The 26,251-nt window shown below is 39.2% G+C and overlaps 1 protein-coding gene across 1 annotated transcript in view; it reads right to left on the reverse strand.

The window, feature by feature from the left end:
- Positions 1-704: 704 nt before the first annotated feature.
- ABRACL (ABRA C-terminal like) overlaps positions 705-26,251 on the reverse strand; it is an 86,620-nt gene continuing 61,073 nt past the window's right edge. The window contains exon 3 of the mRNA XM_044064687.1: positions 705-968. Within this exon, the coding sequence (XP_043920622.1) occupies positions 784-968 (185 nt within the window). The 3' untranslated portion in view covers positions 705-783. The remainder of the gene's footprint in view (positions 969-26,251) is intronic.

The raw sequence follows: 26,251 nt of genomic DNA on the forward strand, positions 1-26,251 counted from the left end.
ATTTTTTTTTTTTTTTTTGTGGTATGTCCTGTAGAAGTAAAAGAAACACTACAGTCGGGTTATTGGGGGTGTGTGTATGTATATATATATATATATATATATATATATATATATATATATATATATATATATATATATATATATATAGAGAGAGAGATAGGCACAATGCATATTTACTGGGTCTATATCATATCAGCGAATCACACACATTGCGAACACTCATAATATCGAACGTACCGGACCTCAAACTTTCTATTGTGGGGAGCACAGCCTCCCACACCCCCTGCTAAATATATATTCCAACTCCGAGATCGCACTACAGTGAGGAAAGGGCAAATATCCCATTCTTCACTGTACCATGATCTCAGAAAAAGCACTTCGAGGTCCAGTATATTCGATATTTGCAATTTGTGCGATCTGCTCATATGATATAGACACTATTTACTACCATGTCTCTCTTTACTGTACCTTTGTCATAGTATCCTTTAGCTCATGAGTGTGAACTCATAACAGTAACAACACACAAAGGAATATAGCTAAATATAAGCTTAGCATGAAAAATAAGTAAGCGATGACACCAGAAATGCATTAGATTTATGACCTTAGAATTAGACTGCTAAGAATGCAGAACTGTTTGATGACAAATGAAAGAGCTATGATATGCTAAACATGTGCAGCAAAACAAAAATCAGAGCATGCTGATATACTTAACTAATTAATTAAGCCCTGTTTATTTATAGACACCAAACACTGCATCATTTCAGACAAGTATGGCAGAAATCTTTAGTCTTGTAATAATACAATGTCCACATTGTCATGGACTCCTTGTAACAACAGCTCCCCATTGTATGTAATTATCTTCCTCCGCTTTGCTGCCCTCAAAGTTCCCACAAGTGCTTCAAACACGTTTGCACACCTTTCGTCAGCAAAGAGTACTCCAAATTTCACGCTGAGTTGCCCATCTGCATCTGTATTGTTAAATATTCAGTATCAGTGCAGGAAAATAAAATGTATACAAAATAAATAAAATTATCCTACAAAATGTAAAATTTATATAGAATAAATCATATTATGTTACACAAACTAGCATTGGTTAACACTGAATCAGCTTTTAAGAAGACATTTATTACAAAAAAAGCAAGTATTCTAAATTTATCTGTTGAAAAGTGAGGAAATAAACATAATGCCTGCATATTTCACTTTGAGTTTTTGTGCTTCCTGTAGAATAGCATTTTTATATACACATTTTATTAAATAAAAGTTTAAAAGCTGATGGAAAAGGTGAAAATTTTTAATGGCTTCAACTGCTATGAGCAATATGTGGCTGGCTAACACGGAACAGATACCATCAATTTCACAACTCTGTTAGATTCTTACCATTTTTGTTCTGTATAATATACATTGGGTAAGTTTTCTGCTAATATGATGTGCCAGGACAGTCTGATGTCTTTAGTTAGAAGGAACTAAGCAATGACATCACTTGAATACTAGTCCCTTACAGGTCAGCCGCTGCAAACTATTGTGTCATGAAATGGAATTATCTACTTGTTTCTCTTTCTTTGCCCTTACTATTACTTTAAATGTTGTTCAACTGCATACTACAATATCTACTTGTTAACTTAGAAAACCTACAAATCATTACACTAGCTTTTGGTCTACAATACATATTACATAGAAGTGTTTTCTCCTCTGATCTCAGAAAATGAATCTCAACCAGTAAGACTAAGTTGGTTAACAAGATATAAACAAATGATACTAAAACTTTCCCCAGAACAGCTCTCTTGTCTTTGACACATAAATGGCTATGAGTGTCTAACCCTAAAATGGCCCCCAACAGAATATGAGGGTATTGCTGACACCTGCCAGCTATCCAGAACAGCAAGGAAAGATGCCATCTTGCCAGTTAATTTCATGTTCCCAAAAAGGGAAGAATGGAATTCCTAAACACAAGACAATTCTCTAGAACTCCTGTCATCATCTTTTCTACTATACTGTACAAAAGCAGGTAAAAAATTACAAGACTGTGGGTTGAACCAGCTTCTACACATAAACTAGAACACCATTTGTCAGATTTGAAAGCAATGCATGGTGACACAAAAATATCACAAAAAATGCAGTTAAAACAGGACTTCTAAGATGGCTGCACACTGAGTAACAACTTAATTGCAAGTGTGAAAACAGAAACTCAGAAAAAAGAGCTAGTAAATGTGCCTTTTTAGGTAAATTTCAGTTACTAAAGTGCACTGCCTAGATGCCAACAAAGAAGACATTTAGAGAATCTAAAAGAAAATGAATTACAAAAGGTGAGGAAAAAACACAGGTTGGGAAGAATCATGCAGCTGTACACCAAAAAGCAGATCAAGCTCTAGCTTTGGTGCAAGACATGACTTCTAATAATTTAGAGGAAAAATAGTCAAATGTGCTCAAAGCTGATTACAATAGATGAAACACTGAAGACATTGAAGTATATCAACCTTCAATAACAAAAGGATGGAAAAAAATGGAATAGCTTTAAACGGATATTCAGATGAGCTGATAAAACTGAAAAAAATCAGAGGTCGAAATGAAGAAAAGGCTGGTTGAGTAGTAGACTGCTCAAGAAGAGATATTTCAAAAATGGTACATTTAGAGCACATAACATGTAGGAAAAACTGTAGTTTTTCTGTTATACTAGAAAAACTGGAAGGAAAAAAAACTGTATTCATTTTATGAAAGCACAAATAAGCAAATTCCACAGCGTGAGTTGTTAACTGAAAGGTCACATCGTGTGTATGTTACAAACCTGGCTATGAGAAAGCAGCCAAGACCTCTAATAGTAAAGATGCAATCCTACCAATAGAAAGAGCTGATTGTGACAAAACTGTGGCAGAAGGACAAACTACTAAAAAATGGAAGCAGTAGAGTGTTTGTGGGAAATGACTACTCACTGTACATCAGGTAGAAGAGGAGTAAATTTATTCTAGCAATCAGGGAATGTCGAGAAATAGGTGGGAGATTCAAGCTGCTGTATCCAGCTATCTCCAGAAATTTTTTTTCCTGGAGGGTCAAAGTCATTTTTTGAAGCAGAACATGCTAAGGAGGAAATACAAAAGTTTGTACAAAAAAGTGAGCTAACAGAAAGGGTTTCTGCTTCTTATTCTTCTGATAATAAAGCTCATAGACTATGCCAGTGAAATATTTTCCAATGTTCCAAAGGAAAATGCTTGAAAGACAGAAAAAAGCACAGGAGTTGACTAGAAGAACCAAGAGTATGTTGGAAATGAACCATAGAATGGAGTTGAGAGATGGAGATCAACAGGAAGAAAACCAGCAACTTGGAAATTAATAAATAAATGTGGGATTAAAAGCATCAGTCACATTTGTCAAATATGGCAGAAAAAAATACATAGAAATAACGCAGTTGTTTGACTCTGTTAAACCTGTGGAGGACTCCAAAGCATATTCCCTACTTCATGTCATTAATGTTTGGAAGAACATTAAGGACAGGGGAAAAGAAAGGAAAGAGGTACATGTAAGTAAAACAGTTTTTGTTCTTAACAGTATTTTTATAAACCATAACATATATTGCATGTTACAAAGTAAAGCTTTTTTCAGTTATTTTGTGTGCAATAGGGATGCTAAAGTAAACAGGTGCCCTTTTTCCCTTTTTCTTTTTTTTTTTCTTATTCAGTTTTAAGAAATGCAGGCATTACAATGTGTAAAGAGAAGAAAGCCTGGACAAAATACCATAATAAAATTAAAATTTATATGTTTTTTCTTACTTTTGCATAGGAGAATGACTGGAATAATGTCTTTGGCTTTATCTAATAACACATTTTAAGGGGAAGCAAGAAAAATAAAAGAACATTGAATGCAATTAATAATTTTCCTGTAGCATATAAATATTCACAATGCAACATGAGACACTTGTAGCTAAAGGCAACCATGTATCTTGTTCTCATGTTTCTATGAAGACAATCTGATAAGGGCAATAAATGCAGAATACAACTTTCTTTCAATGGCTACAAGATAATATTTTCTGAAAGCATTCAAGTTTTCTACATCTGGGAGAGGAATAAAGATAAGATAAACCAGACAGCAGTTAGTATAAGCAGAATACAGGTTGTTCCATGCATCTTAGCATGTATAACTTCCTTTATAGGTCAATTCAAGCCTTTGAGTGTAGCTGTCAGTCTAGGACAATTTTTCCCATTAGGAGGGTTAAACTTCATTATTTGAAGATGTACATAACTTTGTGTGTTTGTATTAAGCTAATAGGTTATGGGGGTACTCGGGGGGGGGGGGGTCTGGTTTTTTTTTTTGAGTGTTTTCATTAAAATAAAAAATCTTGTAAGATGTGACATAGGTTCAAATGGGGAGGACAAGAAACAACTGTACAAAAAATCAACTGGTCAAGCATTAGTATATGCATGTAACACAAGAGCTGAAAGGAGACATTTAAAAAAACTGTTATATATACAACAGGTGGGAATAAAATGTCTTATCATAATGACAACACTCCATATTATCTTTAAATCTGCATGGTCTTATAGGTATATACAAAAAAGAAAGATTACTGAACTATATTAAAAATGCAGACCGCAAATAGCTGTGCTATAGCAGACACATCGGGAAAGAATGTGAATTTGATAAAGAAATTATTTTAGGATGATTATTTAGCAGTATATCTGGGACAAAGGAAAAGGTGTGTACTTATATTAATTGCTAGAGGAGCTCCAACAATGTTAGAAGAAGAAAAAAAAAAAGATAATGGTAGATTTGTAGTAGTAAAAGCTTACTACAAGGGAGGAAGATTACACTAGTATGTATTTATATTCCACCTAAAACTGCTAAAATGGATCTTAAGAAAATTTTGGGAGAAATAATCAAATTTCAGCAGGGTATATAACTTATACTTACAGACAAGAATTTGACATGCTAACGTGAAGATGTGTCTGGGGGACTTAGAAGGGAAAATATAACAAAACAGGCTAGATTTTTGAAGAAATTTATGAAAATGTTTGGTAAGAAAGATGTGAATTCAGTAGTAGGAGCTCAGAGAGAATTTACATATTATTCCCCGAGGTACAAAAACTGGGCTAGTCTAGACAAAAATTTTATTTCACAGGAACATGTGCATTTAATTGAAAGCTTTGATATGCATCCAAAACTATTTCAGATCATGCACCAATAATCATCATCATAATCATCATCAGCCCCCTTTTTCCCCATTTTCTACCTGGGGTCGGGGAATCCTGTTAACTGTCGCCATCTCCCTCAATTCAATGCCACACGCCTGCCTTCTTCGACACTCATGATTGACTGTCACAGATCTTCTTTCACACAATCCATCCACCTCTTCAATCGTCTTCACCAGATTGTCTTCTGCTTTTCTGCATGTGTCCAAACCACAGTAATCTGTTCTCTTTCATCTTTTTTTGCAATTAGAGCTGCTTTGGCTTCTGATCTTATGTCCTCATTTCTTCATCTGTCCCACAGAGTGCATCCTACCACCATTCTCAGGCACTTACATTTCCATCACCTCTAGCTTCTTCATCTGCTCTGCCATTACTGCCCAGATTTCTATACCATACAGTAGTACTGGTTGTACCACTGTCTTGTACACCTTACTTTTCAGCTTCTTTGGCATTCCTCTGTCATAGACTACACCTGACACTCTATGCCAGTTGGCTGCAGCCCCTCTGATTCTAGCTTTGACCTCTTCATTCAGACTTCCCTTCTCCTCAACCACCCCTCCCAGATACTTGAAGCTATTTACCTGTTCCACAATCTTCCCTTCTATCTCAATTCTCAGCTTCTTCTGATTTTCCCAGTTTGCTGCCATTACCACCGTCTTATCTGTGCTTAGTTTCATCCCATCTGCCTTAAGTTTTGCATTCCATTGCTCTATACTTTGCAGGAGTTCTTGTTCAGAGTCTGCCTGTAATGCCACATTATCTGCATACAGCAGCTTTGTTGATCTGTCCCCTCCAACCTGTTTGCTAATGTAGTCCATCACCAGTATGAACAGCAGTGGGCTCAGAGCTGAATCCTGGTGTACACCCACCCCCACTGGGAACCCTCCTATGAGGCCGAACACTGTTCGTACTTGAGTCATTGGGTCCTTGTACATAGCCTGCACTAATTCTACCAATGTTTCTGGGACCTCAAACCACCACAGTACTGCTCAGATCAGCTTTCTTGGGACCTTGCCATATGCTTTCTCCAAGTCTAGGAATGCCCAGTTGGATTCTTTCCTCATCTGTAGCTTCTTCTCAGCTATCTGTCTCACTGCAAACATCGGGTCAGTTGTGCTGCATCCTGATTTGAATCTGAACTGCTCATCTCCCATCTTACATTCTACTACTCTGCATATCCATTTATCAGTCATTTTCTCTAGAACTTCCATGCAATGTGATAGGAGTTTGCTTCCTCTATACTGCCCACAGTTGTGGATGTCCCCTTTGTTCTTGCACATTGGCACAAGTATGCTTATTCTCAAGTCATCTAGGATATGCCTTTCTCTCCATACGGCTATTAGTACATTTCTCCCCTATCTCACCCATCATTTTTATCATATCTGCTGTGACCTCATCTGAGCCTGCTGCTTCCCTGAATTAATTTTACTTAATGCTATTCTTGCTTCTGTCGTTATTCTCTGACACTAACCCTGAATAATTTGCCAGAAAGGCACAATTTTATGAGAAACAGAGCAGAAATATGAGGCAAAAATCTGGAAATTCTGCGAAAATCTAAACAGTTGAGAGGTATGCTTTGGCATTCTTCAAATAGGGCCATTCCAAGGGAGCTTTTCAGTATGGAGTTAAACTCAGTATGTACTATATGTACAGGAATTGCTTTAGCAGGGGGGGTGAGCCCCCCTGCAATGCCCATGTTTCTTTACTGCACTTGTTTTTTAGGAATTGGCTTTGCTGGGGGCCAGGCCAGCCCCCTGGCCTGGGGTCTATATTAGAAGACCGAACATTTAGGTGATCAATCACCTAAACATCGATCTTCGAATATCGAAAGCAAAAAATGGTGAACGGCTGTTTTAACGCAGGGAAAGATTTCCCTTGGCCGTTTGCTGGAGTTTGCTATTTCCCTACTGTTGAGTGATCTCGGAGTCGCCTGCACCCCCCATGTTTCTTTAATATATTGTTGAGCAGTAATTGCTTTTGTGTGGGGGGGGCTATGCTTGCCACATTACAGAAGCAGCATGAAAGTGTAGTTTTCTACCAGATGTCACAGCTGCTTAGGTTCATGCCTCATGTGAGTTGCATTCAGGTTGTAGTCAGAAGCTTGAGGCATTTAGTGTTTGCAATGTACAGTATTGCATAATATCAGTGCACAGTGAACGGTGATAGAATAGCAGATTAATCATTGTTAAAGCGCACTTTTTATAATATATTGCATTCCATTTCTATTTTTTTTTTTTAATGTTTTCGTTATGTAGGTAACACCAACAGCTAATATGCACATACATTTCAACTTTCTACCCTTTGGATTTACGTACTGCTCACTTACAGCATCGTCCAGATTCAACTATTAGAAAGTCTTGCAGATTCATTCTAATGGCGAAGGTCTTCACATGTTTATTCGGAGTAATACTAGCAAAAACAGTCATACGCAGGGTGGTGGGCGGAGTTTGGGCGGTCCTTGCTACTGTGCATCTGGTGGGGTAGTGTTCTAATATAAAACCCATATTTTCTGGAAGTGCAGCGGGTTAGTGGACTTTAAGGATTCCCTGTGGGATGCACTGTCAGTGATGCTGGATGGGCGGATTGGTGTGACAAGGGAGGTGATCTTTCTGAGCTATGATACAGAATCGGAATTGCCTAGACATGGTAAGGCCTTGCTGTGTCTAATTATGGTGGCTACCAAGAAAGCAATTACTAGAAAGTGGAAATCAAAATCAAAACCAACTATATTAGAAGTAGTGAATATAGTAACTGAGATAAAACAACTGGAACTGATACCTTTAGAAAAGGGTAGGCACAATCTACATAGGAAAAAATGGGAAATGTGGGAACAATACATACAGGGGAGGAATGAGGTTTAAAATAAGGCAGGAATTAAATGAGCTATGTAATGTCTGACTGAAATGATTGGGTAGATTATAAGTGATGTGTAATGTTTGCAACTGGGAGTGTGTCAGTATGGTTTGTGATGTAAAATGCTTGCAACAAGGATTGCGTCAGTGTGGCTCGTTTTCATTTATATAAATGTATGATTGCTTATGTCATAAGTGATGGTTTAATAAAGATGTTTCTTGTAAAACAAAAGAGGGGCAGGAACTGAATCATTGATGTAATGCTGTTTAGGTTATAGGATGTATACCAATATATATCAAGTATAATGTTTGCTAATGTTAATTTGTTAATACAGTTTGATTACATTTTTATAAATGTAACTTTGCCTATGTCACAAGAGATAATTCAATAAAGGTGTTTTAAAAATAAATAAATAAATAAATAAAAGAAAAAGATAGGGTTAAGAAGTAACAAGAATTATTTAGAGGGACTGACAAAGGTTAAAGTATTGCAGAATAGGGGAAATCTCACAGAATGAGAAGAGGTGCAACTGAAGAGTACTAAAGAGAAACTAGAGGACTACTTATAAAATATGCACACATTTATAAAGATTGCTGTTAAGAAGCTGTTGTTTGATAACTCCAGAGCACAAACGTGTTTAGCACAATGGCTTAGGTAACAAAGTAAAACGGGTTCTTGCCAAACTCAGGGAGCTGATAACAAGAAAAATAACCAGAGATCCTATAGAAGTATTAGAAATAGTTCAGAAATTTTATAAAAATCTGTACAAAGCAAACCAATGTGAAAATCAAGAAAAGGCACAAATGGAAATATTAATGGAAGAATTAAATATGCCCATGTTAGAGGTAGATGAGGCTGATTTACTAACAGTTAGGATATCAGGAGATGAGATAAAAATGGTGATACATAACCAATCCACAGGATAGTCTCCAGGAAGAGATGGTATTCCTGTGAAGATTTGGAAGTTAGGAGGGAAGAACATGATAAAAGATCTGGAAGGTTTTGTTTAAAAGTATTTTAAGAATGAGGAGAAGCACCAATATCCTGGAAGAAATCTCTGGTACCTGTAATATCTAAACATGGTAAATATCCATCGGGTGCAGCTTCATATAGGCCCATTTCAATTCTAAACAGTGATTATACAGTGCTTATGTCTATAATGGCTAAAAGAATGACAAAGGTGATGCCAAAATTGATAGATATGGATCAATGTGGTTTTATGGAGGGAAGGCAAACATTTTGCAACATTAACAGAACAATGATGGTCCAGAAGGAAGCAGAATGTAAGAAAATACCTCTGTTATTGGTGGGCCTTGATGCAGAGAAAGCATTCGACAGAGTAAGCTGGGATTTTATGAGTAGGGCAATGGAAGCATTTGAATTCCTTAATAAAATAATAAGGTTGATTAGGAGGATATATGAGGGATTGGAGATGAAAATTCAAGTGTGGGGGTTCCTCTCTGATAAGTTTTGTTTGAGCAGATGAATCAGGCAGGGCTGTCCTCTTTCCCCTTTGTTATTTTGTGTTACATTTAGAACCACTGCCAAAGAAAACAAGGTACTCAGAAATTCAAGAAAAGTTGGCTTTATTTGTAGATAAAAACAAAAGGACATTTCAGTGTTGTGGAACACTCTGAGACAGTTTCAAGTCTTTTTGGGATACTAAACTAATGAAGATAAAACAAAGGCAATAGCTTTACACTATCTACCCACACAAGAATTGGTTAAGTAATAGTCCTATTTATGGGGACATGATAAAATAAAATACTTAGGAGTAGGGATTAAAAAGGATTCTGTTATGGCAGCTAAGGATATGATAGAAGAGATTAAAAAAAGATAATACAAAAACTGAGAAATTGGAAGCTCTGTTTTACTGGTTCATAGGTTCTGGGAGGTTACTAGGCTAACGACCCTAGAGCACTTACAAACCTAAACATATTTATCCCAAGTTTCCCCAATTGTCAGTGGTTTGATGTGTGATGTTTGCAGAACTAAGGGTCAATGGTAGTTAATACCGACTTCCTCTGTCCAGGAGAGACATGGGCACCACCCCAGGAGTGAATTTGCAGTCACCTATCCATTGATCTAGGCTGCATTGGAAGAGGGTCAGGGAGGGGTTCTGTTTCATGTGAACTGGAAGCTTGTGCCAGAGAAGTGTCAGTCTCTGGGAGATATAGCTGTCACTCCAGCATGACTTGTTCATGTCAAAGGCTAGTTTAAGATCCCTGGAACGAATGACCCTCCTGCAGTTTGATTTATAAATGTGTAGCATTTCCATTAGGGCTGGGTCAGAAACTGCCCTGTAAGCCAGGCATAGGTTATCCCTTAGCAATCTGTAGTTGATAGATAGAATAAAGTGACAGGGCTTTCAGTATTTCTCCATATGACTTGTTTTGTGTACTCTGTAACTTCTTGGTGAGAAAACGCTGTGATCTCTCCAAATGTTGCAGGTGTCTGGTGAGGTACATGGAGAAAGGAGCATTGTACTCAATTACTGGTCTGATGAGGGCCTTGTATAATAGAATTATAACATCTTTAGATCTAGATGCGATGCCTTTACTTCTAAGATGTGCCACATAGAAGGATTTCCTTACTACTATAGATACGTGGTGGTCAAAGTTCAGATTACTATCAACCTGAGTACCCATATCATGTACCACTAGGTCTACACTTAGGGGCATGCTGCCTATAATTCTATAATGCATTTAGCAGTGATATCGGCTTTCCCAAAGGGAATAATAATGCATTTTTTTTGCATTTAGCTTTAATCCATGGCTTTGGCACCAGTCATTTGTCTGCATTAACCCTATCTACAGTATATTAACATTGGTGGGGGACTCGGTGATTGCTCTCAATTTGCAGTAGTCAGCAAACCTGGTCAGCCACAGGCCATCCAAGTTTGCCTGGACTTCTAAGAAATAAATTCTGAACAGCAAGAGGCCCTGCACAGAACCCTATGGTACGCCACGGGTGACTGGTCTTTTGTCAGGGGTGAAGCTACCTACTATGACAGTATGTGTCCTGTCAGTGAGCCAGTTGGCTACCCATCTGTAATTCAGGGGTTAATTCCCAATTGAGGGAGTTTCTCTGTAATACCTGAGTGGGGGATTGTGTCAAATACCTTTTCTAGGTAAAGACAGGCAGTATGCACTGTCTTTTCCTCGTCCAGGGCCTTGGTGATTTTCTCGAAGAAGTCAAGCATGTTTAACAGGCATGATCTACCTCAAAAAAATCTGAACTGGGTTGAGTCCAGAGTTTGGAGATTGTCTATGCACTTGTTAATAAGGTCCCTCCCTTTTTAATTTCTCCAAATCTTTTGGGTTTCTAATATCATGATGGGAATGGACCCCATTCCTAAGTCAAAGTACGATTAAAGTTCATGAAATAACTACTGTTTCACTCTTTGTCAGCCAAAAATGCTCTTCACAGCACCCGCAACATGCCCAGTAATGACTCCTTCTGCAGTTCGTAGGGAGTTACATGTATTGCTAGTGTATCTAAATATGCTTGTAGACTCTTTGATCCTACTACTATTGGAACTATCTGAGTATCCTTCTTCCACATTGCTCTCATTTCTGTTTGCAAATCCTTATATTTTATAATTTTGTGTCTCTCTGTGTGCAGAACACTGTGGTCACTGTGTGTGGTGATTTCAATGGTCAATGCTACTCTTGTCTTCTTTTCTTGGACCACTATATCCAGTTTTCTAGCATCTATCTTTTGGACTGTTGATAGTGGGTGATCCCATGTGATGTAAACTTCATCATTTTCTATGATTCTCTGTAGCTCATGTTTCCAATGTTTTTCAGCAACTTCAGTACCATAATGTTTGCACAATCTCCAGTGCAACAGTCTTGCCACATTATTATGCCTTTCAGTATACAGTCCTTCTGCCATTAGTATGTCACAATCAGCAACAATGTGTGCGATTGTTTCCAATTTGGTTTTACAAACCTATATTTGTCTGTTTCCCCCACATGTTCAATGGACTTTGTAAACCAGCGTGTACGCAGCCCACTATCTTGAGCCACCAATATTAATCTTTCATTTCTTGGTCCTTAACCATTCCTGTATTCGTTTCTGATCAGCATGAAGTTCTTCCAGAAGTTTTCTATACTTGCAACTATATTTATGTGTTTTCCACATTTCCTACCTTTTCATCTGGTCCTTCACCTTATATTCTTTTTGTTTTTTTGGCACATTCAGTTGCTGCCTGATTTTTTATCTATTTCTGGTTTGATTTGATAAGGTCCATAATGATTCTTTGCATGGCCTTAAAGATGAGGCTAGTCAAGCTTATGGAACTATAATTCCCATGGTCAGTTGATAGCCCCCCTTTTGTGCACAGGGATTACTGTTACTGTCCTCCATTCTGGCGGAACATAGCCAGTACTCAGGCTGTGGTTAAACAGGGATCCAAGTGGGTCTGATAGATCATGTTTTTAGCTGTTTAAAAGGCAACCTGGGATGTTGTCTGGTCCCACTGATGCTGTGTTTTTGGCCTTGGAAATTGCCGAGATGACTTGCTGTCTTGAGATAATAGGCTGAGGAATGGTGACAGATATACTTTGGGGGATGACTAGAGGGGACGGGAGGGGTGAAGTTTTCTCCAAATCTGTCAACTAGCAGGTTGGCTATTACCTCTGGTTGGGTATGGGTGGCGCCATCCACAACCAGTTCAGAGCAAAGCTGGGCATTCCCTTTTGGATTTTGGACGTAGTTAAAGAATGCCTTGTGATTATCCTTAGCTAGGGAGGCTAGTTTTGTACTATAATTAGCTTTGGCAGATTTGACAAGATGTCTGATTTGTTTGTTAAAGCTAGAGAGGGATTTCTTCTTCTGCTAAGCCAGTTCCCCCTTGTCCTTGGACATTAGTTTCTTTCTCTTGTTGTATAACCTGCTTATACTAGGGGTTCACTAAGGTGGCTTGTTTTTTCAGTAAGATCTGTTTTTAATCTGGTCAGGTACAGTCAATTCTTTACAACTGCACAAATGCTTATACAGGTCATTGGTGTACACCTCTGCATAGGAGTCTATGTTATCTATTTTCGAGGAAGCTTTGAAACTTTTCATACCATCACTTAGTAGGAGGTAATTTGTCTTAGAAAAATTCTTAAGCATATTTGAGCTTGATTGGGTATCTGGTGTTATAATTACATCAAACAAGGCAGGTTTATGGTCTGGTCTTACCAGGGAGGACATCACATGGGGGGTGCAATGGTCTCTCATGTTAGTGAGTACTGTGTCCAGGACATTTGAACCTGTTGTGGGTGTACTGACTAGCTGTTCCACAGCATTTGCATTGACAAAGGCCAAGAAACTCTGAGCCAACATGTTTGTGGTCATGTATGTTTCCCAGTCAATGGTAGGATAATTAAAATCACCCTTGGGTATAAGGTGTTGGGCTGTATGGCAAGTGATTCCAGTAAGTCCAGGTATGCAGCATGGTTTTCCTGTATCATGGTTGGAGACCTATAGCTAGCTATGATGTGGGAGGGGGTTTTGCCTACAGTTAACTGAAATTGGAGTAACTCAAGACAGTCATAATGTCTGACCAGTTTTGAGGTGTACTTATCCCTTAATGAAGATGGATGCACCTCCTCCTTTGGTTCTTTTGTTTCATAGTTTCATAGTTTCATAGTAGTGTACTAGGCTATCTGCCCGGGGGCATTTATAAGCCTAGCCAACAGTGATGTGGCTTTACGCCACCCCATACTATATAGTTGCGCCTCTCTAGTAGTGACACATGTGGAACCCCATTATTTAGTAAACTATACCTCTGTCTAGTAGTGACACTGAGGTCACTCCCGGGGTAAACTTGCGATCTCCCATCCATGCATCGAGATTTTTCTTGAACAGTGCCAATGAAGGGCTCTGTCTCACGTGAACTGGGATTTTGTTCCAGAGTATGGGTAACCTCTGTGTTATGAATCTATCCCTCCAGCATGTTCTATTCATATTTGTGCAGAGGTTGAAATCTTTAGCTCGTGTGGTTCTGGTGGATTTGGATTTTTTGAGATGGAGCATGTCCATCAATTCCTGGTTGGACATGGCCCTGTATGTTAGGCACAAATCACCTCTGAGCAGGCGGTATGCTACTGAATAGAGCTGGAGTTTATTTAATCTAGCTGGATAAGGCACATGTTTTAGACCTATGATCCTGTTGGTGAGGTACTTCTGGGGTCTTTCCAGTTGTTGCATGTGCCGGGTGAGATACATCCCAAATGGAGCATTATATTCAATCATGGGCCTGACAAGGGAGGAATACAGAGGTACAATGACCTCCTTTGATCTGGATGAGAATCCCTTCATGATGAGATGGGCAAGGTAGAAAGTCTTTCTGACCACTTTGGCAACATGGTTGTCAAAGGAGAGGTCACTATCGACTTGAGTCCCCAGGTCTCTGATTACATCTTCTGTATTCAGTGGGTTATTGTCTACGTGATAGTTTGTGGGTACTTTGTTTTTCCCAAAGGGGATGACCATACATTTTTTGGCGTTAAGTTTGAGGCCATGATTCCGGCACCAGTTGTCCGTTTCAGTGAGACCTTTCTGTAGGATGTGTGTGTCGGCAGGTGAATCCACTATGGCACCCAGTTTGCAGTCATCTGCAAACTTTGTCAGCCATAATCCTTCCATATTTGCTTTCACATCTGAGAAATAAATGCCGAATAGGAGTGGACCCAAGACTGAGCCCTGTGGGACACCACTTGTGACGGGTTTTGAGTCTGACATGGCTCCAGCAATTTTAACCTTATGGGTTCTGTTTTTTAGCCAATTTGCTACCCATCTTGTGACATATGGATTTACATTTAGGCTGCTGAGCTTGTCAATGATGCCAGAGTGTGGTATTGTGTCATAGGCCTTAGCCAAGTCCAAATAGGCAGTGTAGACAGCCTTGCCCTCATCGATGGCACTAGTGACCGTCTCAAAGAAGTCAACCAGGTTTAAGAGGCAGGATCTGCCTTTTACAAAACCGAACTGTGTGGGATCAAGGGTCTGTAGATCCCCAATGTCGCCATTTATGAGTTCCATGATGATTCTTTCCATAGCCTTACAGATCAGGCTGGTCAAACTTATGGGGCGGTAGTTACCTGGGTCAGTAGAATTTCCCCCTTTGTGGAGTGGGACCACTGTTGCTGTGCGCCAGTGTTCAGGTACATATCCTGTAGTGAGGCTAAGATTGAATAGAGTTCTTAGGGGTGGGTTTAGTTCATCTTGGAGTTCACGTAACACGCAACCGGGATACCATCGGGTCCCATAGATGCTGTGTTTTTGCCTTGTTGAGTGCTGATTTCACCTGTGTGTCTGTGATGACAGGTAGGTTACATTCAGCAGGGATAGTTACTTCATCTTTAGGGGTGAGGGAGGGAGAAATTTGCACTGAACCTATCTGCCAGAATGTTGGCAATGTCAGTAGGGTCAGTGAATTTTTGTCATTGTGTACTAGCTCAGAGCATATCTGAGAATTTCCTCCCAAGGTTCTGACATAATTGAAGAAGGCTTTGTGATTGTCTTTGGTATCCTTGGCAATCTTTTCTCAAAGTTTGCTTTAGATGTTTTATGAGAGAACATAGTTTTTACTTGTGCTGATCAGGGAAGCCTTTCCCTTGTGGGATTTGGCTCTGTCCTGCAGTAGCTTCCTTCTTTTGTTGTACAGTTTGTTTATAGCCGGGGTCCACCAAACCAGGCGTTTTCCCTTGGTGGAGTGGGTCTTGGTTTTAGTTGGGATTGCCTGATCCATGCATTCCTGGAGATGTCCGTAGAAGGCTTTTGTGAAGGATCCAGCATTTTGGGATGTGGTTTCCATTAACCCAGTAGGCTTAAAGGATATCATTTCTGACTTAAGGAGCGCAAAGTCAGCTTTTGAAAAGTTTTTCACTGTAGTCTTTTGTTCTGGGGGTGGGATATGTACATCCAACGTGATCAGTTTATGATCAGATCTTACTAGTGAGGGGTTTATATCCGGTGCGGAGCATTTGGACCCCATGTTTGTGATAATCAGGTCAAGTATATTATCTCTCCTCGTAGGAGAGGTGACCAGTTGCTCCATAGCATTTGAGTTTATGAATTCCAGGAATCTTTGGGCCAGGGTGTTAGGGCTAGAATAGTGGGCCCAGTCTATGTTGGGGTAATTGAAGTCACCCAATATGATGGTGTTTGGTGTGACATTCATATCCTCCAGTGTTTTCAGGAATGCTTGATGGGATTCCTGGGATTGGGAGGGTGTTCTATAACATGCGACCAGTTGTATGGCAGTTTTGCCTATGGTGAGTAAAACTTGTATGGTTTCTGATGCTTCATGAGTAGCCACCAATCGAGAGGTGTAGGTGTCCTTTATGAAAATGGACACTCCTCCTTGTGGTTCGGCCTGGAACTTGAGGCCAAACGCATGATATGAGGTATAGCCTGGTAGCTGGAGTGCTCTCAGGAGCCTTGAACCAGGTTTCAGTTACTGCACAGACATCGATGTTCTCCATACTGAGAAGTGCTTGAGTGCCTGCATCTTGAGATTTAGACTTCTGGCGTTGAGCAGCATTACCCTTAATTTTTTCCATTTTTGTTTTTATGGAGGTTGATTTGTCCTTTGAGCATTGCCTAAAAAGGCACTATGGGGTGGCAAGAGCCTTGGCCAGTATCCGGAAGCCCAGTGGTGACAGGTGCAAGCCATCCCTTGCGAAGCAACGTGGCTTGTCCAGCATATCATCCCAGGCTGACAGACATTGGATCCCCCTAGAATGACACCAGTGATTAAGCCAATTGTTAAAACTGATCATTTTGTCTTTGTACTGAGGCATCATTCTTGGCAAGGGCAGGATGCTGCTCAGGGTCAGGGTCATACCAGTCTGGGCTACATAATCGGAGAGCTCCTCAATGTCTCTTTTCATGTAGTCCAGGGAGGTACGTCTCAGGTCATTCACACCCGCATGGACAATGACTGAATCATATTTGTACTTGCTTTGGAGTGACCTGAGTGCGTGTGTAATGTGGCGGATCCTAGCCCCCGATAGGCAGCTCACCGTTACCCTCTCCTTATTCAGCCTGGTAAGTGGAACATCGGTGTGTCTGACTATAGAGTCACTTATTACTAATGTCTCTGGCATAGTATTTTGCCTTAGGGGCTGTGATTGTGCGACACACCTGTTGCTTGAGGTATGTGTTGTAGGTGTTGTGTTTTGTGGGGTGTATTTCTGGGTGTCTGCTTTGGAGGCCTCTGTTGTTTTGGTAAGTTTTTACAAGAGCCTCCGAGTATGTCTTTGTGTTTTTATGTGTTTGGTTTGCATTGGTGGTGGTTATATGTGTGACTGGTTTTGCTTTGGGTGTGGGTACCATCTCTTCCTGACTGGTCTTGCCAGTCCTGAGTTGAGAGAGTTCAGCCTCCAGTCTGGCTATATAGTTGCATCTCTCACAAGTATATGTGTTAGTAGGAAGGAGGAGAGGGTTGTCTGTGTACATGAGACAATTGTAACATTGTCTTAAGATTCCCAGATTAACCAGCTGAACAAGAGAGGATGCTAGTGGTCTACCACTCTACATACTAGAATATTATAAGGAGTGTTGTGCCTTTAAGGGAAGTGGGTATTCACAGGGGTAGTGGATACCTGTGGTGCTTACTTTAGGGTAAGAGTGCTTGGTTTTATTATGAGTGCTTGCTAAGGATAGAAGTTCCGAAAACAAGTGCTAATATATACAGCTAGATAGACTGAGTAGAGCTTCTAAGGGAAAAATTGAAGAGCAGACTTGGCGGAGCCAGAAAAAGTTAAAACCTGTATAGAATAGTTTACACCTGTATAACCGCTGTTGCGCTAGGTGCCCGACCACGCAAAAGCGCGCAAAACGCCCTGAGGCGGATTTTTATACAGGGAACTTGAAAAGAGCTGGAAATGGTCCAAGGCAACCAATGAATTACAGCTCAAGTGCTGAGATCACTTCCCCCAGGGACAGATAGGCTGCTCAAGGCTCCCCACTCCCACTGGTGAGCTCAGAAACTTCCTTCTATCCAAGTAAGGCAATGGCCAACACAGGAACTACACACAGCCCAGAATACAGCAAAGCCTGTATACTGGTCTTAACTAGTCGAGCAAAGGCGGGAAAACAAGGAGTATTCTTTTGTTTTTGTTTTTAGAAAAGAACACAGAAATGCAGTAAGGCAAACAGTAAAATCGATTAACACAGGCTAGCACACTTTAGTGAGCAGCCTCAGCAATTAAATTAGCAAAAACAGTAATATTCGACCAGAGTCGACCAAAATGCTACTTTTAAGTGCAGATACTTTAGAATACAGCAGAAAAACACAAAAACAGTTGTATCTTATTAAATGAAAGCCAGAGAGGACAATGCAGATAAAAAAGCCAAAAGTACTTAAATCAGGAAAGTGGTCGCTTCTTTCAGTTCTCTGTAGCCAGGACCCCTCTGCAGGACCACGTGGAGCTCTGCTTGGGTATATAGCCAAAAAAAAATGCCCTGAGGCGGATTTTTATACAGGAACTTGAAAAGAGCTGGAAATGGTCCAAGGCAACCAATGAATTACAGCTCAAGTGCTGAGATCACTTCCCCAGGGTCAGATAGGCTGCTCAAGGCTCCCCACTCCCACTGGTGAGCTCAGAAACTTCCTTCTATCAAAGTAAGGCAATGGCCAACACAGGAACTACACACAGCCCAGAATACAGCAAAGCCTGTATACTGGTCTTAACTAGTCGAGCAAAGGCGGGAAAACAAGGAGTATTTTTTTTTTGTTTTTTGTTTTTTTTAGAAAAGAACACAGAAATGCAGTAAGGCAAACAGTAAAATCGATTAACACAGGCTAGCACACTTTAGTGAGCAGCCTCAGCAATTAAATTAGCAAAAAACAGTAATATTCGACCAGAGTCGACCAAAATGCTACTTTTAAGTGCAGATACTTTAGAATACAGCAGAAAAACACAAAAACAGTTGTATCTTATTAAATGAAAGCCAGAGAGGACAATGCAGATAAAAAAGCCAAAAAGTACTTAAATCAGGAAAGTGGTCGCTTCTTTCAGTTCTCTGTAGCCAGGACTCCTCTGCAGGACCACGTGGAGCTCTGCTTGGGTATATAGCCAAAAAAATGCCCTGAGGCGGATTTTTATACAGGAACCTGGAAAGAGCTGGAAATTGTCCAAGGCAACCAATGAATTACAGCTCAAGTGCTGAGATCACTTCCCCAGGGACAGATAGGCTGCTCAAGGCTCCCCACTCCCACTGGTGAGCTCAGAAACTTCCTTCTATCCAAGTAAGGCAATGGCCAACACAGGAACTACACACAGCCCAGAATACAGCAAAGCCTGTATACTGGTCTTAACTAGTCGAGCAAAGGCGGAAAACAAGGAGTATTTTTTTTGTTTTGTTGTTTTTAGAAAAGAACACAGAAATGCAGTAAGCCAAACAGTAAAATCGATTAACACAGGCTAGCACACTTTAGTGAGCAGCCTCAGCAATTAAATTAGCAAAAACAGTAATATTCGACCAGAGTCGACCAAAATGCTACTTTTAAGTGCAGATACTTTAGAATACAGCAGAAAAACACAAAAACAGTTGTATCTTATTAAATGAAAGCCAGAGAGGACAATGCAGATAAAAAAGCCAAAAGTACTTAAATCAGGAAAGTGGTCGCTTCTTTCAGTCCTCTGTAGCTAGGACCCCTCTGCAGTACCACGTTGAGCTCTGTTTGGGTATATGGCCAAAAAACGCCCTGAGGCGGATTTTTATACAAGGAACTTGAAAAGAGCTGGAAATGGTCCAAGGCAACCAATGAATTACAGCTCAAGTGCTGAGATCACTTCCCCCAGGGACAGATAGGCTGCTCAAGGCTCCCCACTCCAACTGGTGAGCTCAGAAACTTCCTTCTATCCAAGTAAGGCAATGGCCAACACAGGAACTACACACAGCCCAGAATACAGCAAGCCTGTATACTGGTCTTAACTAGTCGAGCAAAGGCGGGAAAACAAGGAGTATTTTTTTTGTTTTTGTTTTTAGAAAAGAACACAGAAATGCAGTAAGGCAAACAGTAAAATCGATTAACACAGGCTAGCACACTTTAGTGAGCAGCCTCAGCAATTAAATTAGCAAAAAAACAGTAATATTCGACCAGAGTCGACCAAAATGCTACTTTTAAGTGCAGATACTTTAGAATACAGCAGAAAAACACAAAACAGTTGTATCTTATTAAATGAAAGCCAGAGAGGACAATGCAGATAAAAAAAGCCAAAAAGTACTTAAATCAGGAAAGTGGTCGCTTCTTTCAGTTCTCTGTAGCCAGGACCCCTCTGCAGGACCACGTGGAGCTCTGCTTGGGTATATAGCCAAAAAAAATGCCCTGAGGCGGATTTTTATACAGGGAACTTGAAAAGAGCTGGAAATGGTCCAAGGCAATCAATGAATTACAGCTCAAGTGCTGAGTTTGTGGTCTGAATGTATGGAAGGCATTGTAGCCCTGCACGGCCAGGGTGTTTTCCGTGGCTTAGAACTCTGTCTTGGTGATTGCACAGATGTCAACATCTTCCAAAGTGAGGAGTGTTTCCAGGGAATGCAGTGTCTTGCTGAGACTCCAAGCATTGAACAGCAGTACCTTGAGTTTATCTAGAGAGGATTTTGTTATGCTGGGAGGTTGGTTATTTTGACACTACCTAAAAAAGCACAATAAGGGTGGTGAATGCCTTTGCTAGTATTAGAAAGTCTAGATGAGACAGATGCAGACCATCTCTGGCAAAACAGTGTGGTCTGTCAACCATGTCTTTCCAGGCTGACAGATATTGGATTCCCATGGACTGACACCAGAAGTTAAGACAATTGTTAAACTCAATCATTTTTGTTTGTATTGTGGCATTATATTTGGAGAAGCTAGAAAGCTGCTTAAGGCTAAGCATATACCTGCCTGTGACATACAATCTGAGAGCTCAGTCATGTCTCTCTTCATACAGTCCAGTGAGGTAAATCTCAAGTCGTTCACCACCATATGAACTATGATAGAGTCATACTTGTGGTTGATGACTTGAGTGCTTGAGTGACTTGATTGATCCTGGTACCTGATGGGCACCTAACCATAACCCATTCCTTATCTAGCCTGGTGAGGGGAACATTCATGTGTCTCACAATGGAGTCACCTATGACCAATACATTAGGTTTTGTGGTATTACGCCTTATGGGGTTATTTGCTGAGACACTGGTGTTTGTGTGTCATTATGTGTTGTGGTTGTTTTTTCATTGTTATGTCTGTAGGTGATTTCCATTTGGGAGGCCTCTGGTCTTTTGGTAAGTTACTAGTGAGTACCTCTGCATATGTGGGTTCATGTCTCAAGTCCTTATTTAGTGTAGGAAGTGTGTATGTGTGCTGACAACCTGTTTGGCATTCAATTTTTCCTTATGTGAATCTTGCCTCCAATTTCATAGTATAACTACATCTTTCACATAAAGTATTTGTTTCAGGAGTAAGTGGTTGTCAGAATACATGAGACAATTGCTACATTGCCTCAGCATACCCATGTCCATCAGGCTGGACAGAGAGATGACGGGAAACTGCCCACCCATTATAGCAGGCTCTTACTTTATGTTTTATTATGGAAGGGGGGGTGGGTTAATTTGACAGGACTGTGCTGGTAGTGCCGTGACTACAAGAGGGACCTATACTTTGTGTAGACTAAGGTTGATCAATAAGGCAATGCTGCTCAGTGTACAACTGAGATGTTCCTAGAGCAGCAGAAAAGCTTGGAAGGGTTTCACGGACAGCTTTTTAGGGAAAAAATGAGCTTCTATGCTTTTGCGTCTATACAAGGGTACTGCTAACTGCTACTGCAAGAAGAATAGCACCATGCAAACACTTGGCTAAATACAAGCAAAGAGAAACAAGTTTTAAGCTAAGTACCAATCAGAAAAGCAGAAAATAAGCCTTCCACTAGCTATCTTCAACTCAGACAGTTTAGAACAGCACACTTCTGTCACAAGGGTGCCAAAAAACACCTTTTTAATGTTGAATAGCTGGTTTAGAGCCCAAGTGTAACACGACCACACAAACTACTACCACTAATAGACACAAAGTAATACTGTGCAATTAACTACTTAATGCAGCAACAGATAATACTTTTTTTTTAAACTGCTAAAATACAGTCATAGTATATAAGAGAAGTGCAAAAAAGATACTGGAGCCCTTTTGTGTGCTCCCCAGCTCAGATACCCCAGGTAAATACCTACTTCCACTAGATGAATAATGCCAGTCCTCCTAACAACTTAGAGCTTATCTAAACAATCCTAGCTTCTAGACAAGAAGATTTACTTTGATTTCTTTTTGTTGTATTACCTTTACTCTTCACTGTTGATTGTTAGAAAGGGATAGGTTTTAGACAGGCAAGTTCTAGCCATCTCAAGGGGCCCCGTCAGCTATAAATCCACACAGACTGCAGGGAGGCAAATCCAGAGCTTATCTAAACAGGCCTGTCTGGGTTTGCGATTTACTTTGGAAGTGACTGGTAAGAGAAGTTTTATTTGAATTCATATTTTATTTTTAGCACTGTTTTTCACTGTTTGTAGGAAGGAAGGGATCACTTGTAGACAGGAAGATTTACTTTGATTTATATTCTGTTGTTTTACCTTTACTTTCCACTGTTGGTTTTTAGAAAGAAATAGGTTTTAGACAGGCATTCTCTAGCCATCCCAAGGGGCCTAGTCAGTTATACATTCACATAGAATACAGAGAGGACAATAATCCAAAGGTTATCTAAATAATCCTATTTTGGTTTGTGACTTATTGATCTTTACTGTTAAAAAGAAATGCGACTGCGAGTGAGAGTCAAGAGCAACATAAAGGAATTACAGCTTTTGTCTGACTTTCAGAACTTGTATTGTCAGAACGACAAGTTTACTGTACTTACTTTAGCATTTAGTTGTATATTGCTTGTGTGATTTTTCTTACAGAAGTTGATTTAAGTTCTCTTTGAATTCTGTGGTTACTGATTTTGATTATTCTTTTCTTTTATAATTTTTTATTTGTTTGAAGCTGAATATGGATTCCTTAAATGAGTATGCCATTAATGATTTGCTAAGGCACAAATATCTTATACAGTGTAATAAATGCTATGCGTATTTAAAGGTAACACCTGGTAACACTGGTGATCTGTGTTCCTCATGTGAAAAGTTGGATGATGGGCTTACCATTATTAGAAGTGACTCTAGACTTACTGATGATGATTGCACTTCTGCAATTGGCACAGCTTGGAGAACTGTTGCTACATACATTAATGACTGAACTAGTGAGATAAATAATGTTAGCCAAAGTGCAAACAGAACACATTTAGGAAATGATGTGTCTATTTTCTGTGAAGATCATTCAACCACTATGAAGCAAGATGATGCCCCTGACAACTTTGCAATTCTGGATGCAAGTATTCAGCGATCTGAGGATTCAGAATGTTTAGAAGCAAACAAAAAAAGACATAAAGGAAGAAGTTCACAAAAAAATAAGAAGGAAAAAAAAGAAACTGATATATGTCTGTAAAGAGAATACGTACTAAAAAGAACAATGCTTTGTTATATAACACATAGACAAATGTTATCATTCCCTGTAATATATCAGAAAAACTTCAGTCTACAGAAAAAGGCATCATTTTTCCAAAAGAGAAGGCAAAAAAAGGGGCAAGGGACAGGTGAAAAGGAAGAAATCAAAATGGAACATGAAAAGATTGAAGAACATTACTGTAAGAAAAATAGACAAATATCATTTCATGTAATCTGTGTGTTACATAACAAAGTGGTGTCCTTTTTAGTACTCAAGCTGTGGCTGTATAAAGCCAGCTGGTTGAGAACTGTATGCTTGCAAATTTGATACGCAAAGAAAACAGTGGGATTAATAAGACTAATGGTGATGAAGATCATTCCTTTGTAACAATGGATAGAACAGATATTACTGTATTAGAAGTTGAAGATTCTTCAGATCTGGTCAGAAAAGATATTTTTGTAATTGGAGATTCAATTATTAGAGGAATTGATATATCTGCAGAGAAGATAATGAACATCGAATAACATTATGCTTGCTAGGAGCAAAAATAGAAGATGTGACGCAAGCCTTGGAATGCCTTAATGTAAGGAAGTACGAATTTGTTTTTATTCATGCCGGTACAAATGATCTCATCCGCAAGGACTCATTGACTGTTAGTAGGGAACTTACAGCCCTCGTAGATAGCATAGCTTGTACCAGTGTTAGGACGTATTTTTTCACAAATCACATATGAAAAGGATAGTCAGGTTACTGTGAATAAAAAGATTTTTTGGGTATATACCTACATGGAAAGAATGTCCCATTTTAAAAAATGAAAATGTGTAGAGCACCCAAGCCTAGTTCTGGGTACACAAGTCTTCAGACAGGATGATGTGCATTTGTCAAGATCAGGGAAGAAAAATATTGCAGCAGATATTTTGCAATATTTGACAAACACTAGGCAGGACTTTTTGCCAGGTCAAAAATTTAACAGTTCACAAATAGCAACATTTGATGCATCTCTGATGGTTGTTAATGCTAGGAGCATTAATAATAAAGTTTTTTTTTAAAGGAAAATTTGCTATGTTCCCACAAGATTGATGTTGTTATTGTCTGTGAAACATGGACAATGATTGGAACGTGGACTGAACAATGACTGGAAACTAGTTTTATCAGGGTATAAACGTTTTTACTGTAACAGACATTCTAACAAGAAATCAGGTGAAGGTATTATGATGGGGATTAAAGATAGTTATAAGACCTGTGATTATTACATGTTCAGGGATAACACCAGTACTATAGACTGTGTAATGGTGACAATAAAGACAACCCTGGAACATATAACAATTGTTAGAGTGTATAGACCACCAAAGTCAAATGCTGATGATGTAGAGGAATTCATACATTTCTTGCATGAAACACAGGAGGGAAGAATAATATTAGCTGGGGACTTAGATTTACCAGAAACAGATTGGAATAATATTGATTCTATAACATTAGTAAGGAAATTATTCATAACATATGTTCAGGAACAACCATTGCTTCACACTGTAAAAAACCTACCCGGGAATGGAACATAATGGCTGGACATTGATTGTGTTCCTAAAGAAACTACTGTTGCTTCAAGTCAGGTTTTACCACCATTGATGGGCAATTATCATGGGGATATAAAGGTTAACTTGTTGCTATTTAATTCTACCAAACTGAAATCAAAACCAATGCACAGAAGATTAATTACAGATTTTATGGAAGCAAAACAGTCACTGTGTAAAACTAATTGGAGTGTTGTGTTCAGTGAAAAAACTGCAAATGGAATGTGGAAAGTTTTAAAAGAGAAATTGCTTGAGTGCATAAAATAAAAAAAAATGTTTAACATCAGGATCTAGACATACAAAATCAGAGGGATACATTTCCATAAGAACAAGATACCTGAATTAAGGTGAGAGACAAAAATTGTAAGAAATGGAAGAGAGGGTGAACTACAGTTTTGAAAACTGAAATAAACAAGCTGGACAAACAAATTAAACATAGTGTGAGATAAGATCAAGAAAAAAAATGAAGAAAATTTACATAAAGATATTCAGCATAATAAAAATGTTTTATCAATACATAAGTTGAGGAAGAAGCAAGGACATACAACTTCATAAACTGTGTGCATATTCTAAAATTTATTCTGAGACAACAGATTATAGACATATTTACAAAATCTTATGCAAAACAGTTTAGCAACACAAAGGGGGTAATAAGTTGTCCCAGTGACATCCAGGTAATCTCAGATACTGGAATCAAATTAGATTATATTGAAAAAGACCTGCACAACCTGGATCCAAACAAAGCAAAGTGAGGAGACAGAATTAGTAATAATGACCTGAGAACACTTCAGCAAGAACTCACAGTATCATTATATCTATTATTTACTAGATCATATAAATATGGGAAGATTTCTCAAGACTGGAGACATGCACTTATTAAACCTGTCTTTAAGGGAAAAGGGAGCAGGACAAAGCCAGAGTCATATAGACCCTTAAGTCTACTTTCATGTTGTGGAAGAATAATGGGGAAGGTAATATTGGATAAGTTATTCTCAGAGCTGGATAGGTTGGGGCTTGAAATCATATACATCAGCATGCATATATTGAAAATAGATCCATTACCACCTGTAACATGATGTTCTATAACAAAATTGTGTTGTGATATAATTTATATAGATTTAACTTCAGCATTTGACAGGGTCATA

This window comes from Protopterus annectens, chromosome 1.part0, assembly GCF_019279795.1.
Source record: "Protopterus annectens isolate FY-2018-M chromosome 1.part0, PAN1.0, whole genome shotgun sequence".
In the NCBI taxonomy this organism is placed as follows: Eukaryota; Metazoa; Chordata; order Ceratodontiformes; family Protopteridae; genus Protopterus; species Protopterus annectens.